The sequence below is a fragment of the Osmerus eperlanus genome, chromosome 4 (assembly GCF_963692335.1).
Source record: "Osmerus eperlanus chromosome 4, fOsmEpe2.1, whole genome shotgun sequence".
NCBI lineage: Eukaryota > Metazoa > Chordata > Actinopteri > Osmeriformes > Osmeridae > Osmerus > Osmerus eperlanus.
Genome location: NC_085021.1, coordinates 23203906 through 23223421, shown reverse-complemented (window position 1 = coordinate 23223421; position 19516 = coordinate 23203906). Strand labels below are relative to the sequence as shown.

Genomic DNA, 19516 nt, shown 5'->3' with positions numbered 1-19516 from the left:
AACCCTAACCCTGCACTCCTGCTCCTCCTAACCCTGCACTCCTGCTCCTCCTAACCCTGCACTCCTGCTCCTCCTAACCCTGCACTCCTGCTCCTCCTCTCCTCACTGCTTCTTCCATTCAGAGGATCAGGGTTTTGAGGAGGGGTGAGGGGGAGAGAGAGAGGGAGGGGTGAGGGGGAGAGAGAGAGGGAGGGAGGGGGGAAAGGGGGAGAGAGAGAGGGAGGGGTGAGGGGGAGAGAGAGGGAGGGGGGAAAGGGGGAGGGTCTTTGACATTCAAAGCAGGAAACCTCTGGCTCTGATGTTGATACGTCGTACATGTTGTCTGTTAGTTTGTCACATGATATTATTATTATTTTCTGTTTGTTAAAACAGGACCTTGAAAAACAACACAACACATCACCTCATTTTTGTTTTCTTTACCAAAACCTGGGGAGAAGAAGCTCCACGCAGCGCCCCGCAGCGCCCCGCAGCGTTGAGTCTGTGTTTCTGATGTTGCCATTGATACTTTAATCTCATTATTTGATTGTGGCTATTGGTCTAATGGCAAAGGGCGGAGCATGGCGTTTCTCACCACCTACAGGCTTTACCGTAAACACACTCTGATTGGTTAACACAGATAACACCAACCAATGGGAGCCAGACGAGAGTGTTGCTAGGTAAAACCCAGAGAGGTATGGATGCCCCAAAGCTTAGGATGACACTTATTGCTAGTCTCCCCCCTGGAAACCACATGATTCTCTTATGAATGATGTGTGTGAATGATTGACATTTGAGAATCAAAATGATGATCCTGATAAACGTGCGCGCACCTTCCTCAACCTTCCTGACCTACATCCAGTAACTACATAGGAATTTTGATATACTAAAAAGACAAGATTCTTACTTTTGTTTTTCAAATAGAAGGTTTTAGACGTCAGGCGAATTTGTAGCAATCAAATTGAACAATTATATTTTACCTGAAAATAAAATGATTAAAATCATTTATTTCTAAAAATCTAAGATGTAAAAGGAGAAGCTGTTAGCATGTGTTGGGTTTGTCCTCCCTAGGGTTCTGTGATCTTATCGAGCACTTTCTACCTTTAAAAAGAGTATTGGTTTTCTTCATCTTATATGTTCAAAGGTTTTTAATTTTGTATTTGATCCTGTACATGTATGTGCCATTAGTAAGTGTAGATTTTATCAATTTATGTGTCTTTTTTGTTTTGTCCTCCAAAAGAATAACAGTATTTTTGATAGATGTTTCACTAATGTCGTCCTCCAGCTGTTCTGGCCCTGCCCTGGGTCCTCATCTCTGTTGTTTCTACAGCCAAAGACTTATAAATACACATCAACACTACTACTGTCAGAGCTGCTGGACTCCACAGTGTGCTCCAGTCACCCTCATCCCTCTGTCACACCCTCATCCTTCTGTCACACCCTCATCCCTCTGTCCTCCAGTCACCCTCATCCCTCTGTCCTCCAGTCACCCTCATCCCTCTGTCACACCCTCATCCTTCTGTCACACCCTCATCCCTCTGTCCTCCAGTCACCCTCATCCCTCTGTCCTCCAGTCACCCTCATCCCTCTGTCACACCCTCACCCCTCTGTCACACCCTCATCCCTCTGTCCTCCAGTCACCCTCATCCCTCTGTCCTCCAGTCACCCTCATCCCTCTGTCACACCCTCATCCTTCTGTCACACCCTCATCCCTCTGTCCTCCAGTCACCCTCATCCCTCTGTCCTCCAGTCACCCTCATCCCTCTGTCACACCCTCATCCCTCTGTCACACCCTCATCCCTCTGTCCTCCAGTCACCCTCATCCCTCTGTCCTCCAGTCACCCTCATCCCTCTGTCCTCCAGTCACCCTCATCCCTCTGTCACACCCTCATCCCTCTGTCACACCCTCATCCCTCTGTCCTCTAGTCACATTCAAATGCTCTAAGCTCTACCCGTTCCCATGTCGTAAGGCCAGCTGCTGCAGGGACAAAGCCCCTCAAGGTCACACACTGTTGAACTCAACAGAATTAGCAGAAGCTTCTGAGGAACTCTTAGTTCAGAGGAACTGTTTCAGACATACATCAAAACTCCAAAAGCATCACAACTTCTTTAACCAGTTACCAGAGTTCATAAGCATCGATGCTGCGTACGTGGAATATACTGAGCTCTCTAATGGGTGATGCAGTTTCCCAGAACATCACAGTTATTTATGTAGTCTCTATGTAGACCTACATAGTCTCTATGTAGTGTCTGTGACCTTCAAAGTCTCTATGTAGTGTAGACAGGAGTCAGTGTGGGGGCTGTGTGTTGATGTGACCAGGTCCTGGCTGTAGCTCTATCTCCTCCTCTGCTCCTGCTAGGGATGCACTTATCCTCACCTCCATTCTAGCAGGAGCTCAACTCACTTCTAAGGGAATTTAATGATCTGAGTCAGAAAATCGATTGGATTTAAATAATGCTTTTTTTGTGCTTTTAAGTGAGAAACTGGGTGCTATCTAAAGCAGATGACACCCATGTATTAGTTTGGTATATTTCTAGCTTAACGTAAGTCTTGCATTCCACGCTCTTTGTGTGTCTTGTTTAGCGACATAGCCCTTTTATTAGCCCCTTTTGTTTTTAGTACTTGCTATCACAGACAATTCTGGAACAAAGGTGAAACAAACAACAATGAAATGTTTTCATTCATTCTTACACTATTTTACATAGCATGGAGTTGATATACTACAGGGAGAGTTGTATAAAGATATAGTGCAGAGAACAAGGAACGTTGCCTTTTTTGTTACGTATCTCACATGCAGCCAGTCGCTGGGATGTGAAGTGACAGGTTTGCATATTGGTTGATCCAAAGAGAGAACACAACAGCAGACCTACAGTACGTGTATCTTTGACTTGTCATGTGTTATGTTGAAATGATTAAAAGACAAACCTACGGTTTCATACTTTCATTGTGGTTCTTCATCAGCTTCCAGACAGATACCTCTCTCTCCACACTAGACCCAGTCTCAGATACCTCTCTCTCCACTCTAGACCCAGTCTCAGATACCTCTCTCTCCACACTAGACCCAGTCTCAGATACCTCTCTCTCCACAGGCTCAAAATGAAGAACCTTAGGATAAAATGTAATAGAAATTTCTAGAAAAATATTTATATTGAATACTTAAATAGAAAGTTATTCTGTCCCACTCTGACAGTATAGGTTTCCCACTTTACTAATATCAACAAAGACAAATGTGGGGTTATTTTTCCCTATAAATTGTTTAAGGGAGACTAAAGGTATCATATGTAATTATATGGCAATGCGTTCAGGGCAAAAAGTGACACGCAAAGCCATTTTTCTGAAAGTGTCCCACTTTACCTGCATTCACCCTACATTTAATTTGATTTCTTTAATGTGACACAACATGAAAGTAAAAGTTGATTATGGAGACCTATTTAACCCTAGTGCTGCCTTCGGGTCACATGACCCAAAGGTTCATAACGAACCATCGTTGTGTTTACCCAATTTTACCCAATACAAAAACAAATAAAAATAATTTTATTTTAACCATTGCAATGTGGGGGGTCTGAGACAGCCCGACGGTTAAAAGAAAATGCTTCACTTTGTTTTGTATGAGGTAAATTTGTCGCAATACGACGGTGGGTCACAATGACTGATGGGTCAGAATGACCCGAAGATATCACAAGGGTTAACATGATATCAATGTTTAACATGATTTTATTACAGCGTTTAGTTAAGGCCAGCAAAAGAGATAAGACTTCAGTTATGGTATGACACAAACAGAAAGTAAAAAGTTCCATTTTGAAAAGAACACAGTTTAGTTAATTATGATTTAATTTAGATTAATTCTCCCTCCACCTCATATGACACATGAGGTGATTTTATCAAATACACTTTGGTTAGGTCACGTTAACGTTTTAACGACTCTTAGCAAGAACAAGAACAAGTCATGTTGTGTGTTTTACTTGTTCTTTCTAAAAATCACTTTTGGAGAACTTATTCACACTGTTGTGTGAATAACGTGTTTAATATGTTCATCAACACATTAATTTATGATGAATATTAGATATTAAGATACTAGAACCTGGAGGTCATGTATTTGATCATTTGTTGTTACGTACAAAAATGTGTTTTGAAACTTCAACCCTAGTGAGCATCAGAAACTGAAACTAAACCTCAAACACAGCGATGCCTGAAACCAAACATTAAACATCAATAATTTTTATTGATCCCATTGTTGATTTTCTCACATTGTATCATTGGTACACAGGAATGTTAGGAATGTTCCAAATAACATTTCAGTCAAGACACATGTATTGCAATGGACACAGAACCACAAATCAGTTTAGGGGGAATCTCTCCTTAGACCTTCAATCAGCACACCTGACATATACCTTCAAGAGAGAGGGAGGGAACAGGGAAGGAACCAGAGAGAGAGGGAGGGAACCAGGGAGAGAGGGAGGGAACCAGGGAGAGAGGGAGGGAACAGGGAAGTAACCAGAGAGAGAGGGAGGGAACCAGGGAGAGAGGGAGGGAACCAGGGAGAGAGGGAGGGAACAGGGAAGGAACCAGAGAGAGAGGGAGGGAACCAGGGAGAGAGGGAGGGAACCAGGGAGAGAGGGAGGGAACAGGGAAGGAACCAAAGAGAGAGGGAGGGAACCAGGGAGAGAGGGAGGGAACAGGGAAGTAATCAGAGAGAGAGGGAGGGAACCAGGGAGAGAGGGAGGGAACCAGGGAGAGAGGGAGGGAACCAGGGAGAGAGGGAGGGAACAGGGAAGGAACCAGAGAGAGAGGGAGGGAACCAGGGAGAGAGGGAGGGAACAGGGAGAGAGGGAGGGAAAAGGGAAGGAACCAGAGAGAGAGGGAGGGAACCAGGGAGAGAGGGAGGGAACAGGGAGGGAGATGGAGAGCGAGAGAGAGGGAGGGAGATGGGAGGCAGACAGACAGAGAATGTGTGTAGGGAGATGTTTAGTTGTTATCTTGTTCAACCCCAACACCACCCATGACAGCTGTACATCATCTTAATGAGGAGAGCCAGGTTTCCAGGCAACAGATGAGAAGAGGAAGGCTGGAGTGAACGGCTGGCGGGCCGCTGGCGACTTACCATTAATGGACATCTTCTGCACCTGCTGACACACAGGAACCAGTAAAATCTGTAATAAATAAACAACTTTTTTCTAATATTTAGATACTATTGTATACTATGGCAACTCAAGGGTGCAGCACCTTGGACAGCGACACCGGCAAGCCCAGGGTCAGGTGATCAGGGATAAGTATGCCCAGGGTCAGGTGATCAGGGATAAGTATGCCCAGGGTCAGGTGATCAGGGATAAGTATGCCCAGGGTCAGGTGATCAGGGATAAGTATGCCCAGGGTCAGGTGATCAGGGATAAGTATGCCCAGGGTCAGGTGATCAGGGATAAGTATGCCCAGGGTCAGGTGATCAGGGATAAGTATGCCCAGGGTCAGGTGATCAGGGATAAGTATGCCCAGGGTCAGGTGATCAGGGATAAGTATGCCCGGAGACAGGTGATCAGGGGAAGGTATGTCCGGAGACAGGTGATCATGGGAAGGTATGTCCGGGGTCCGCCCCCAGAAGAGACATCGAGCTGCACAGGTGCGGCTCATGAGTTGGATGGAGGATGGCTACACCATAAAAGGCGGGCCACCCCTGCCGCAAGGGGAGATTGCTAGAAGTGAGTAGAAGCTGGACTCCAACACACATTGACGACTACAAACCTAACCCTACTGTGTCTTTTCAGTGAGGAGTGGAGGGTCCAGACAGCCCAGCCAGACCAGTCCCGACCGTTCCCTCAACTGAGGAAGAAGCTCATTTCTTTTTGTATTTCGGTCGTTTATGGTAATAAACGCCTGTTTGGCATATCACAACCCGTGCTTTGGAGTGGTCCTGTGTGGTCCTGGCTGCACCCCTTGGTTGCCACAATACCATATGTAAAATTAGTTTTTAGAAAACATGTATTTCACCTTAAATATGAATCAAAAACACAAAAACATTTACTGTGGCAGGAAGGTGCATACAATGAACATATACGGATCTTAATTAAAAAAAATAGAAAAAGCAGAATGTATAAATAACATTTATTTACCCATGCTTCAGAGATCAATAACTAAATATCTCCAAACACAGTCTTTTGGTTAATGTTAAATGAATACAGAAAGTGGCAGCAGCCTTGTGAACATGATTGGCAACTTTAACCGTACAGGAAATGCCTACTCTAAGAACACCTACGCTGAGGCAGGCTCCTATAAATCTGGATTTGAGAATAAGCCAGGGAAGCGCTTACCTCGTGGAAGGGGCAGTGCTGAGGCTGGAGTTGGCAAAGCCAGGGCAGAGTGGAATGTGTGCACTGCAGAGGCCAATGGCCCGAACGCCAGTGCTGGTGTGGGGTATACTGCCGTGGGTGCTGGGGCCATGGCCAAGGCAGAGGTGGCCAGTGCTTCAGCCTCTGCAGGACCCCTGAAGCCACGGTGGGCCTGGCAGTGGACACTGGAGTGCACATCGGACTGGACAACATGGAGGTCAAGATCCTGGGAACTGGCTTCAAGATCGGGAGTGAAGCTAGTGTCTCTGTCCTAGGTAGTTCAGTAGAGTGCTGCATCTCTTAAAGCAACAGTCTAGACAGGTACATCTCTCCACTGTGGCTCTCTGACCAGGGAGGACTGATCTCTCCACTGTGGCTGTCTGACCAGGGAGGACTGATCTCTCCACCGTGGCTCTCTGACCAGGGAGGACTGATCTCTCCACTGTGGCTCTCTGACCAGGGAGGACTGATCTCTCCACCGTGGCTGTCTGACCAGGGAGGACTGATCTCTCCACCGTGGCTCTCTGACCAGGGAGGACTGATCTCTCCACCGTGGCTCTCTGACCAAGGAGGACTGATCTCTCCACTGTGGCTCTCTGACCAGGGAGGACTGATCTCTCCACCGTGGCTCTCTGACCAGGGAGGACTGATCTCTCCACCGTGGCTGTCTGACCAGGGAGGACTGATCTCTCCACCGTGGCTGTCTGACCAGGGAGGACTGATCTCTCCTCAGCCTGTAGGTGTCCCTGTCTAACTTCACCTTAATAGTATTTAAATTGATTTGTTAAAACAAATCAATTTACAAATCAACTGGTGTTCATGAAACTGCATAAACACACAGGTTCTACCAACCCTGAGTCACATCCATGATGGATTTACTGTATAGAGAGAAGTAGAGCTTAATCTAAAGTAGAGCTGTGCAGTAAAACAGACCAGTTGATATTCTAGCTGTTGACCAGTGTATCTTAGTCAGGCTGGTATCTCCAGTGTGCGGGTCATAGTCAGGCTGGTATCTCCAGTGTGTGGGTCATAGTCAGGCTGGTATCTCCAGTGTGTGGGTCAGTCAGGCTGGTATCTCCAGTGTGTGGGTCATAGTCAGGCTGGTATCTCCAGTGTGTGGGTCAGTCAGGCTGGTATCTCCAGTGTGTGGGTCATAGTCAGGCTGGTATCTCCAGTGTGCGGGTCATAGTCAGGCTGGTATCTCCAGTGTGTGGGTCATAGTCAGGCTGGTATCTCCAGTGTGTGGGTCATAGTCAGGCTGGTATCTCCAGTGTGCAGGTCATAGTCAGGCTGGTATCTCCAGTGTGCGGGTCATAGTCAGGCTGGTATCTCCAGTGTGTGGGTCAGTCAGGCTGGTATCTCCAGTGTGCGGGTCATAGTCAGGCTGGTATCTCCAGTGTGAGGGTCAGTCAGGCTGGTATCTCCAGTGTGCGGGTCATAGTCAGGCTGGTATCTCCAGTGTGCAGGTCATAGTCAGGCTGGTATCTCCAGTGTGTGGGTCAGTCAGGCTGGTATCTCCAGTGTGCAAGTCATAGTCAGGCTGGTATCTCCAGTGTGTGGGTCAGTCAGGCTGGTATCTCCAGTGTGCAAGTCATAGTCAGGCTGGTATCTCCAGTGTGCGGGTCAGTCAGGCTGGTATCTCCAGTGTGTGGGTCAGTCAGGCTGGTATCTCCAGTGTGTGGGTCATAATCAGGCTGGTATCTCCAGTGTGCAGGTCAGTCAGGCTGGTATCTCCAGTGTGCAGGTCAGTCAGGCTGGTATCTCCAGTGTGCGGGTCATAGTCAGGCTGGTATCTCCAGTGTGCGGGTCATAGTCAGGCTGGTATCTCCAGTGTGCGGGTCATAGTCAGGCTGGTATCTCCAGTGTGCGGGTCAGTCAAGCTGGTATCTCCAGTGTGTGGGTCAGTCAGGCTGGTATCTCCAGTGTGCGGGTCAGTCAGGCTGGTATCTCCAGTGTGCGGGTCATAGTCAGGCTGGTATCTCCAGTGTGTGGGTCAGTCAGGCTGGTATCTCCAGTGTGTGGGTCAGTCAGGCTGGTATCTCCAGTGTGTGGGTCAGTCAGGCTGGTATCTCCAGTGTGCGGGTCATAGTCAGGCTGGTATCTCCAGTGTGTGGGTCAGTCAGGCTGGTATCTCCAGTGTGTGGGTCAGTCAGGCTGGTATCTCCAGTGTGCGGGTCATAGTCAGGCTGGTATCTCCAGTGTGTGGGTCAGTCAGGCTGGTATCTCCAGTGTGTGGGTCAGTCAGGCTGGTATCTCCAGTGTGTGGGTCAGTCAGGCTGGTATCTCCAGTGTGCGGGTCATAGTCAGGCTGGTATCTCCAGTGTGTGGGTCAGTCAGGCTGGTATCTCCAGTGTGTGGGTCAGTCAGGCTGGTATCTCCAGTGTGTGGGTCAGTCAGGCTGGTATCTCCAGTGTGCGGGTCATAGTCAGGCTGGTATCTCCAGTGTGTGGGTCAGTCAGGCTGGTATCTCCAGTGTGTGGGTCAGTCAGGCTGGTATCTCCAGTGTGCGGGTCATAGTCAGGCTGGTATCTCCAGTGTGTGGGTCAGTCAGGCTGGTATCTCCAGTGTGCGGGTCATAGTCAGGCTGGTATCTCCAGTGTGTGGGTCAGTCAGGCTGGTATCTCCAGTGTGTGGGTCAGTCAGGCTGGTATCTCCAGTGTGTGGGTCAGTCAGGCTGGTATCTCCAGTGTGTGGGTCAGTCAGGCTGGTATCTCCAGTGTGTGGGTCAGTCAGGCTGGTATCTCCAGTGTGCGGGTCATATTCTTTTGTCAAAATGGAAAACGGGAGACAGAGTACACACAGAGCAGCAGAGAGTTTATTACTGGAAACACAACAGGCCAGGGGGAGACATTCTATAGTTCTCACACACACACACCCCCCCCCCCTCATGGCTGCATGCGTATGGCTCCATCCAGCCTAATGACCTCTCCGTTGATCATGGGGTTCTCCGCCAGTGCTGTCACCAGGTGTGCAAACTCTGCAGGGTCTCCCAGGCGGGAGGGGAAGGGCACCTGGCGAGCCAGGAAGGAGCGCACCTTCTCAGGTAACCCAGCCAGGAGAGGGGTGGAGAACAGCCCTGGAGGAGAGGAGGAGGGTTAGACACACAGATAGAGACAGAGAGAGCGAGAGCGAGAGAACAGCCCTGGAGGAGAGGAGGAAGGGGGGTGGAGAGAGAGAGAGAGGGAGAGAGAGGGGGGTGGAGAACAGCCCTGGAGGAGAGGAGGAAGGGGGGTGGAGAGAGAGAGTGTGTACTGACCAGGTGCTATGGTAACCACCCTGATGCCCATGGGGGCCAGGTCTCTGGCGATGGGGAGGGTCATTCCCACGATGCCTCCTTTAGAGGCCGAGTACGCTGCCTGGCCCACCTACACACATGGTGAATTTATAAAGTATATGAATGAAGTTTCGCACACACACACACACACACACACACACACACACACACACACACACACACACACACACACACACACACACACACACACGGGTATCGAGAACCGGTTCCCAGTGAATTGATTCCTTGGAATCGTTAGCAAAATTCCTTAACGATTCTGTTAACGATTCTCTGTGCCGTTGCGCATGCGCAAACTTTTATAGTTTATTCAGACAGACTGCAGCAAACATGGCAACTAGGAAGAAGCGTTCTAAAGTTTGGTTGTATTTCACACGACAAAATGACAACGCCACTTGTAACGCGTGTAAAAAGTCAATTTCGCGAAGGGAGGAAATACTACATTATGAAGAAGCATTTGAACACAGCATGGAATGAAGTTACTGGAACGTCATGTGTTGGATGCATGCAGCAGCGCAGCTAACGTTCGCGCTTCATCTCTAACTATCTAAGGTAAAGCTAAACTGCTCAAAAGTGATCACAACCACTTGTTACTGTGTGAAGCAATTTGCCTTTATTGTGTGTAGTCGATCTAGTTATCTTCTGTCCCGTCGTTTGAAGCATACATTTTAGCTCCGGCATTCGTCTCCCATTAGTATTGATCTTATTGATCATTTCACGTTATCGGGGCGGTGTGTGTTATCAGCAAACGTTCGCGTGTCCCGTTATTAAACAGAGCATATCGATTTTTGATCCATTATTAAACTTAGCATTTTAATTGTTTAACCTTTTAATAGTCCTGTTAAATCTGCCTAAAAACGCCTAAACAACATACCCAAAGTACATTGAAAGCTGTTGTTGAACCATTTGGAGTACATGCATGTAAATGGTCTCTTTTGAAAGGTGACACTGAAGTTATTTCCCCTGTTGTTAGGACCCCTGTAAGTCCCACTGGTGTTGAGTAATAGAAGCTTGAACACAAGGAAACTGAAAGTTTCTATCTCCGACTACATTTTGTTTTGAAAACAGAGGCCTGAAGAGGCCTAGAGGTGGTAGGTATTAGCTCATTTCAGAGCCAGTCAAAGCCAGTTTGAGAAATTTGTTTAGAACGAGTGTGTGTGGGGGGGTGCAGGACGCACAGACCTAGTTGGCTGTAGCAGGGAAAATCGATAAGAGAATCGATAAGGAATCAATAAGCAGGAATTGATAAGGAGTCGGAATCGTTAAAATCTTATCAATACACATCCCTATTCATATGTGTATATGTGTGTGTGTACCTGTCCATCAAAGGCCGCCACGCTGGCTGTGTTGACGATGCAGCCTCGGTGGCCGTCTGCATCCGGCTCGTTCCGCCCCATCTCCCCCGCCGCCAGACGGATCACGTTGAAGGTGCCAGCGATGTTCACCTGCACGCACACACACACTATGGGGAGTGAGAAGAGGGGAGTGAGGAGGGGGGGGGGGAGTAAGGGGAGAGTAGTGAGGAGAGTGTGGTGAGTGAGGTGAGGGTGGAGTCGCACGGTGATGACACGGGTGAAGTCCTCCAGGCTGTGAGGAACGTCCTTCTTGAAGTTGTAGGTCTTCACCGCCACGGCGATGCCTGCACAGTTTACAGCCAGGTCCAGCCTCCCAAAGCGTTGCCGGGCCAACGCCACCGCCGCACACACATCCGCCTCCGACGTCACCTAGGAAACCAGGTCACAGGGTCACACTGGGGTGAGATGCCCTCGTTCACCACCTGGCTACAGGTAGGTCTCAATACTGCAGGTGTGGCAGGGTCTCAATACTGCAGGTGTGGCAGGGTCTCAATACTGCAGGTGGGGCAGGGTCTCAATACTGCAGGTGTGGCAGGGTCTCAATAATGCAGGTGTGGCAGGGTCTCAATACTGCAGGTGTGGCAGGGTCTCAATACTGCAGGTGGAGCAGGGTCTCAATACTGCAGGTGTGGCAGGGTCTCAATACTGCAGGTGTGGCAGGGTCTCAATACTGCAGGTGTGGCAGGGTCTCAATACTGCAGGTGTGGCAGGGTCTCAATACTGCAGGTGGAGCAGGGTCTCAATACTGCAGGTATGGCAGGGTCTCAATACTGCAGGTGGCGCAGGGTTCACATGAAGCATTGAGACACATAGTAGCAGGGTAGGGATATTAAGGGTAGTGTAGGTAGGTGACGGGGAATTCGTAGGGTTCTGGTTCTGGTGGGGAAGGTTCTGGTGGGGAAGGTTCTGGTGGGGAAGGGTTCTGGTGGGGAAGGGTTCTGGTGGGGAAGGGTTCTGGTTGAGGTCTTACATCTGCAGGGGCGAAGGCACAGCGTTCCCCCAGGTTGGCGGCCAGGGCGTGGCCGTCTGAGGAGGGCAGGTCCAGCACCACGGCACTCGCTCCCTGCTGCACCAGACGCTCCACCGTGGCACGACCCAGACCGGACGCCCCGCCCGTCACCAACCCCACCATGCCCTGCACACGGACACACGTAAAAAAGACAAAAACAAACAAGCTCGCACAGGAAACATCAAGGTTAACGGAGAGATAACTCAAGGTGATACCGTGACATTCCAACAAACAGTTCAATGAGATGCCAACTTATTTAGAGCTAGCATCACGGACACTCATATAATCGTCGCCCATACACATGCTAAACCTGAAGCTCGCAGAATGATAACTTACTTAACTAAGCTATTTAACTTATACGGACACACACCGACTTAGCCAGATTGTCAGTCCAACAGCGGCGGGCCGTGGCCACTACTAATATATAGCTAACCCGAGCACGGAAACTTAGCGTACAGAAACCTAATTCAAAGAAATAAGAACATGTTTTCAAACACTGTAACTGAAACTAATAGCGATTCAAAACTACGCCAAGATCTGCATATTGGTGACTCCATAGAAACAGTTAGAAGTAGTTTTGTTACCGTAAATCGTGTTCAGTTTGTTTTCGCTCACCTTGACACTTCTAATGTTCGCCATGTTCCCGGACGTCACGGCAGCTGCGTCACTGTTCAGGGCGGAAAAGGAACTCATCGCCTGTTCAGTGTGGCTTGGCCAATCAAGATCGTTCATTTGGAGAACGCCCCGTTCAGTTATTGGCTAACAGAAATACCCTTGTGTGTCCAATAAAATAGATCGTCCGTTTCATCACTGTCCGTCTAGGTTTTTATTAGTTGATTCTCCGGTGGGAATAAGTTAATATGCAAAACCACACTTCATTCACAAAGTTGTCTTCATAAAACCTGGTCATCAAATACAATGGAAGTAATATATGATTTTTGATCACGGTGTAATAGCTACAACTCAATTATCTAAACATAACATAATTAATCAAAATGTCTCCATTCTTGATGAAGGTAGATAAGTAGGCTATATGAATCAAAACATGACCAGTACACATGCAAATAGTTCACACTGAAGACGAGATGAACTTACACACGTGCGCAAACATCCTCTTCAATGATGCCTGGACAACTCTGATCATTAGAATATTTTTTTTTAAATTATATCTAAATGTTCTGATAATTATATCAACTGGCCCAGGTTGCACTAATGTTTTTACTGCACTATGCCATGAAACATATTGCAGTTAAAAGACTAGTTTCCCAGACATGAATGAAGTCTTTAAGAGAAACATTCAGTGAATATCTCCATTAAAGGTTTTAGTCAAGGACTAGGACTCATCCATGTCTGGGAAACTGGACAATAAGTTATTGTTGCATTATGCCTGGTATCTGACTAACAACCACAGAGTGCAGAGTTCTAACACTGTTAGAACTCTGCATTTACCACTGTACTTTCTGTATGCACCGTTTGACGCTTTAGATCAGGGGTGTCAAACCCTGCTCCTCGAGGGCCACTGTTCTGCATGTTTTAGATGTTTCCCTTCTCCAACACACCTGATTCAATTAAATGGGTTGTTATAACGACCATTCATTCGAATCAGGTTAGCTGGATCAGGGAAACATCTAGAACTTGCAGGACAGCGGCCCTCGAGGACCAGGGTTTGACACCCCTACTTTAGATGAAAGCTGCTAAATGAAATGCATGCAAAGCTAAAGGCTTTAGGTCAAATCAACACACGGTACCTACTTATTTTTATAACGATAAATCCATAATTAGCTGCGACCATGAACTTGGGAACACTTGTGGATTGACCAACCAGACAGCCCCAGAGCGGAGCCAGCCCCAGAGAGGAGCCAGCCCCAGAGCCAGGCCCAGAGAGGAGCCAGCCCCAGAGAGGAGCCAGCCCCAGAGGGGAGCCAGCCCCAGAGAGGAGCCAGCCCCAGTGTGGAGCCAGTCCCAGAGAGGAGCCAGCCCCAGTGAGGAGCCAGTCCCAGAGAGGAGCCAGCCCCAGAGAGGAGCCAGCCCCAGAGAGGAGCCAGCCCCAGTGTGGAGCCAGCCCCAGAGAGGAGCCAGCCCCAGAGAGCAGCCAGCCCCAGAGAGGAGCCAGCCCCAGAGAGCAGCCAGCCCCAGAGAGGAGCCAGCCCCAGAGGAGCCAGCCCCAGAGCAGAGCCGGCCCCAGAGCTAGCACCAGCCCCAGAGCTAGCACCAGCCCCAGAGCTAGCACCAGCCCCAGAGCGGAGCCAGCCCCAGAGCTAGCACCAGCCCCAGAGCTAACACCAGCCCCAGAGCGGAGCCAGCCCCAGAGCGGAGCCAGCCCCAGAGCGGAGCCAGCCCCAGAGCTAGTACCAGCCCCAGAGCGGAGCCAGCCCCAGAGCTAGCACCAGCCCCAGAGCTAACACCAGCCCCAGAGAGCAGCCAGCCCCAGAGAGGAGCCAGCCCCAGAGAGCAGCCAGCCCCAGAGAGGAGCCAGCCCCAGAGAGCAGCCAGCCCCAGAGAGCAGCCAGCCCCAGAGAGGAGCCAGCCCCAGAGAGCAGCCAGCCCCAGAGAGGAGCCAGCCCCAGAGAGCAGCCAGCCCCAGAGAGGAGCCAGCCCCAGAGAGGAGCCAGCCCCAGAGAGGAGCCAGCCCCAGAGAGCAGCCAGCCCCAGAGAGGAGCCAGCCCCAGAGAGGAGCCAGCCCCAGAGAGGAGCCAGCCCCAGAGAGGAGCCAGCCCCAGAGAGGAGCCAGCCCCAGAGAGCAGCCAGCCCCAGAGAGGAGCCAGCCCCAGTGTGGAGCCAGTCCCAGAGAGGAGCCAGCCCCAGAGAGGAGCCAGCCCCAGAGAGGAGCCAGCCCCAGAGAGCAGCCAGCCCCAGAGAGGAGCCAGCCCCAGAGAGGAGCCAGCCCCAGAGAGGAGCCAGCCCCAGAGAGCAGCCAGCCCCAGAGAGGAGCCAGCCCCAGAGAGGAGCCAGCCCCAGAGAGGAGCCAGCCCCAGAGAGGAGCCAGCCCCAGAGAGGAGCCAGCCCCAGAGAGCAGCCAGCCCCAGAGAGGAGCCAGCCCCAGTGTGGAGCCAGTCCCAGAGAGGAGCCAGCCCCAGAGAGGAGCCAGCCCCAGAGAGGAGCCAGCCCCAGAGAGGAGCCAGCCCCAGAGAGGAGCCAGCCCCAGAGAGCAGCCAGCCCCAGAGAGGAGCCAGCCCCAGAGAGCAGCCAGCCCCAGAGAGGAGCCAGCCCCAGAGCTAGTACCAGCCCCAGAGAGGAGCCAGCCCCAGAGAGCAGCCAGCCCCAGAGAGGAGCCAGCCCCAGAGCGGAGCCAGCCCCAGAGCTAGTACCAGCCCCAGAGCAGAGCCAGCCCCAGAGCTAACACCAGCCCCAGAGCGGAGCCAGCCCCAGAGCTAGCTACAAGATTGCAGCAACAACAAAAAAGAGACTGAGACAGCAGATTACTTTTTTTTTACTAAAAGAATAAATTTTATTTCAGCACTGTAAGTCATTTCCCAACCGGTACAAACATGGCTGCGTGGCCAGTCCCCGCTGTTCGCCCTCCAACCGCCACCAATAAAAAAGCTTTCTTCCTACACAGTCTGGTGCTTCCATTATGCTAACAATGACACATTATACCACCCATAATCAGAACAGTAATAATGATGATGATAATAATAATAGTAATAATAATAGTAGCATGGTTTCACCCTTCTGCAGGTCAGGTTGTGTTGGGAGGAGGCTAACTGGAGTTGGTGACAAACTGTTCCAAGACGTTGTGAATAAGGGCTGGAGTTAGGGGTGGGTGTGGGGGTCAGGGCTGGGGTTAGGGGTGGGTGTGGGGGTCAGGGCTGGAGTTAGGGGTGGGTGTGGGGGCTGGGGTTAGGGGTGGGGGTCAGGGCTGGAGTTAGGGGTGGGTGTGGGGGCTGGGGTTAGGGGTGGGTGTGGGGGTCAGGGCTGGAGTTAGGGGTGGGTGTGGGGGCTGGGGTTAGGGGTGGGTGTGGGGGTCAGGGCTGGGGTTAGGGGTGGGGGTCGGGTGTGGGGGCTGGGGTTAGGGGTGGGGGTCAGGGCTGGGGTTAGGGGTGGGTGTGTGGGGGCTGGGGTTAGGGGTGGGTGTGGGGGTCAGGGCTGGGGTTAGGGGTGGGGGTCAGGGCTGGGGTTAGGGGTGGGGGTCAGGGCTGGGGGTGGGGGTCGGGGCTGGGGTTAGGGGTGGGTGTGGGGGCTGGGGTTAGGGGTGGGTGTGGGGGTCAGGGCTGGGGTTAGGGGTGGGGGTCGGGGCGGGTGTGGGGGCTGGGGTTAGGGGTGGGTGTGGGGGTCAGGGCTTGGGTTAGGGGTGGGTGTGGGGGCTGGGGTTAGGGGTGGGTGTGGGGGTCAGGGCTGGGGTTAGGGGTGGGGGTCAGGGCTGGGGGTCTTCATCATAATCATCATCACTATGATCTGACCTCACCATGTGATCCAACCAATGACAGCACACGCCCACTTCAACTACAAACACACTTCCTGTTACTCCCTGCCTCAACGCAGCCCACTGTCGGGGTCTGGGGGGAGAGGCCTGGGTGGAGGGGTCTGGGTAGAGGGGTCTGGGTAGAGGGGTCTGGGTAGAGGGGTCTGGGTAGAGGGGTCTGGGTGGAGGGGTCTGGGTAGAGGGGTCTGGGTGGAGGGGTCTGGGTGGAGGGGTCTGGGTGGAGGGGTCTGGGTGGAGGGGTCTGGGTGGAGGGGTCTGGGTGGAGGGGTCTGGGTGGAGGGGTCTGGGTGGAGGGGTCTGGGTGGAGGGGTCTGGGTAGAGGGGTCTGGGTTGAGGGGTCTGGGTTGAGGGGTCTGGGTAGAGGGGTCTGGGTTGAGGGGTACATGTGAGAATTTTGGTTGTCACTTCCTGTTGCTTTCAGCTTCAATTGATAATGAGTCGACCATGAAATATATTTTTAAGGGACAATAAGAGAATCACATTTAGTGCAGACAAATGATTTCAATTTAGACGGGCAATACTTGTTACTAGGTACGTAGTATAAGGGTGAAGTGGTCTAAAGATGCCATATCAAATACAGGTAAGGAAAATGGCAGGGTTTCCCGCAGCACTTTTCAGTTAAGGTGGCCGCCTAAGCAACACACGCCTGTCGCCTTAACTACGTCGTTTTTTTTAAAGCGATATCCCCCGTGTTACTCTGTCCTGTTTTCTCCCTTCCATTCCAAAACGCCGTCTCCCTTCTCTGCAGAACACATTAGTCTATCCCCCCCCCCCCCCCCGGTCTGACGGCAAACCCCACCCTACCACCTTAACTAACATTTTCTGCGGGAAACCCTGAATTGCGATCATTACAGTTCAAATGTCTAGGTAGGCTAAGCGTATTCAGTACTAACTGTAGCAGTGGATTAGAGTAAAGATGTCATAACATTAAAAATAGTAAGAAAACACATTTGCACATAGTTTGATTTTTTTCCTCTTTTTTTTCCAGACTCTGGCTAGGTACATCCAGATCCTGGATTATCAACGTTAATATAACCTTCACTGTTAGTCTGCTGGGTTAGGGGGCGAGGCTGGGGGCGAGGCAGGGGGCGAGGCAGGGGGGAGAGCCCAGAGAGAGAAAACGGCCAATAGAAATGGTCCTGAGGGGAGAGAATAGGCACAGAGAGGGGGAGGAACGACAGAGGGGTCTATGGTGTTCCTGTGTGTGTGAGTGAGGGGTCTACGGTGTTCCTGTGTGTGAGTGAGGGTCTACGGTGTTCCTGTGTGTGAGTGAGGGTCTATGGTGTTCCTGTGTGTGAGTGAGGGGTCTATGGTGTTCCTGTGTGTGAGTGAGGGTCTATGGTGTTTCTGTGTGTGAGTGAGGGTCTATGGTGTTTCTGTGTGTGAGTGAGGGTCTATGGTGTTTCTGTGGGTGTGTGTGAGTGAAGGGTCTATAGTGTTTCTGTGTGTGCTAAATGATTAAGTGTGTGTGTGTAGCAGGGCCTAGGGAGAGGGATAAGAGAGAGAGAACAGGTGTGGAGAGGAGGAGACAGAGGAAAGGAGGAGAGAGGAGAGACAGGAGGAATGGCGTATAGAAGGATATTAGGATAACAAGCATTAAAATCACTGATCAATAATACCTAACATAACTAAAACGTACAAGACAGGACTCCACCTTGAGGGTGGTGGAGGTGTTCCATTCTAGCTAGTGTGTAGCTCTGGGTCTGACACTACTGGTGTGTGTTTGTGTGTCCATGCTAACTCAGAGAGCGAGGGTTCCACTCTGACAGACCAACATCCTCTCACTGAGAAACAACACGGCAACACTTCACACAAAGGATCCCACAGCTGTCTGTGTTACTGTCTATGTGTGTGTGTGTGTCTGTGTGTATATACGCGTGTGCATGTATGTGCGTGTGTATGTGGCATCTATCCGTATGTGTGTGTAGAGATGTAGATTGGTGATCTAACTAAGAGAGAGAGGGAGAGTGACCTCCCTCTCTGATGCAGTGACCAGGTAGCCGGGCCAGAGGGCCCCAGCCTAGCCTCGGTGTGAAGGTCCTGGAGACCAGAGCAATAAGCTCATCTTACTAACGGTGGTTTTCCTATCAGGTAACAGCTAATGTTTCTAAGCAGTTGTGTTAGTGTGTAGGCAGGGAGCTGGGTGCAGAGGAGAGCTAGGTGCACACTACAGGCCAGGCTGCTCTCCAGAACGTCTTTTCAGAAAGATTTCTCCCTGTACAGAATCTGTGGCACACTTCTGAGCATACGTCTTCAATACAGTACGAAAATAAGGTGCTTCTAGTTGACCTGGGATCTGTCTGTCAACTGTGTTCATGTCAGCAGTGACTCAGCACTCTCCCTCTCTCTCTGGCAGTTCCTACACCTCTCCTGCTGCTGTTATCTTACAACAAAAACGGTCCAAGTGAGAAGGTCTGGACTCAGCTCAGCAGCAGCGAGGGCTGAGGGGAGAAGGTCCGGGGTCTTAGGTTAGAAGCGGAACACTGAGGGTTTGCAGTGTTCCAGCCCCCATGCCTCTGCTGATTGGATGAGGGCTTGTTTGGGGGTGGGGAAGTGCTCGTCAACAGCGCTGGGCTAAATTGCTGTGGCGATGCCAAATTGCCTTCTCCCATCGCTGGCGGCGGAGCAAGCTGGTTTCGCGCTTTGGGAGTTACTAACCAATCAGAATGTTTCTCCCCACGTCGCTACGTCTGATTGGCTTAAAAAGATCTCCTGTCTACCTTCCTATTGGGCAGTGTTTTTGGCGAGCGCGGGTCCTCTGAATATTTAACCTGGTAGAGGAGCCCAGGACTCTGAAACAAACAAAGTGCTTCGCTGGTGTGAATCCACTCTGCTCACATTCTGTCTCTTGTCTCCCGGCCGGAGAGACCAGTCTAACGGGATCAGAGTTTGTCTCCACAAATACAACAATAAGTGCTCTCTGTTGGGATATAATACAATCAATCAAAGCTTTAAGGGGGCTGGGGGGGGGGCTGAGGGTGTTGCATACTTGGGGCTTAAGGTGCATCATTAATGGGGTCTGTCAGTTTGGCTCAAGGCTACTGTAAGTTAGCTAGGTTAACATTCCGAAAGCTCCAAGGTGCAGCAGGGTGTCTGGGCCCTGCTAATTCTTGCTAGCGGGCATGCTAGCATGTTCTCAA

The 19516-nt window shown here is 50.7% G+C and overlaps 1 protein-coding gene across 2 annotated transcripts; it reads right to left on the bottom strand.

Moving 5' to 3' along the window:
- Nucleotides 1-9093: 9093 nt before the first annotated feature.
- Nucleotides 9094-12695, bottom strand: hsd17b10 (hydroxysteroid (17-beta) dehydrogenase 10). 2 transcript variants are annotated; one of them, XM_062460400.1, is made up of 6 exons: nt 12569-12695; nt 11915-12079; nt 11149-11313; nt 10906-11034; nt 9554-9662; nt 9094-9373 (listed from the first exon to the last, which is right to left on the bottom strand). In XM_062460400.1, exons 1-6 carry the CDS (start codon nt 12683-12685, stop codon nt 9183-9185), a joined length of 876 nt encoding a protein of 291 aa, XP_062316384.1. In that variant the 5' UTR covers nt 12686-12695; the 3' UTR covers nt 9094-9182. The 2 variants fall into 2 exon arrangements, with proteins under 2 accessions (XP_062316384.1, XP_062316385.1); XM_062460401.1 differs by lacking the exon at nt 12569-12695 and adding an exon at nt 12538-12558.
- Between the last annotated feature and the right edge of the window lie 6821 nt (nt 12696-19516).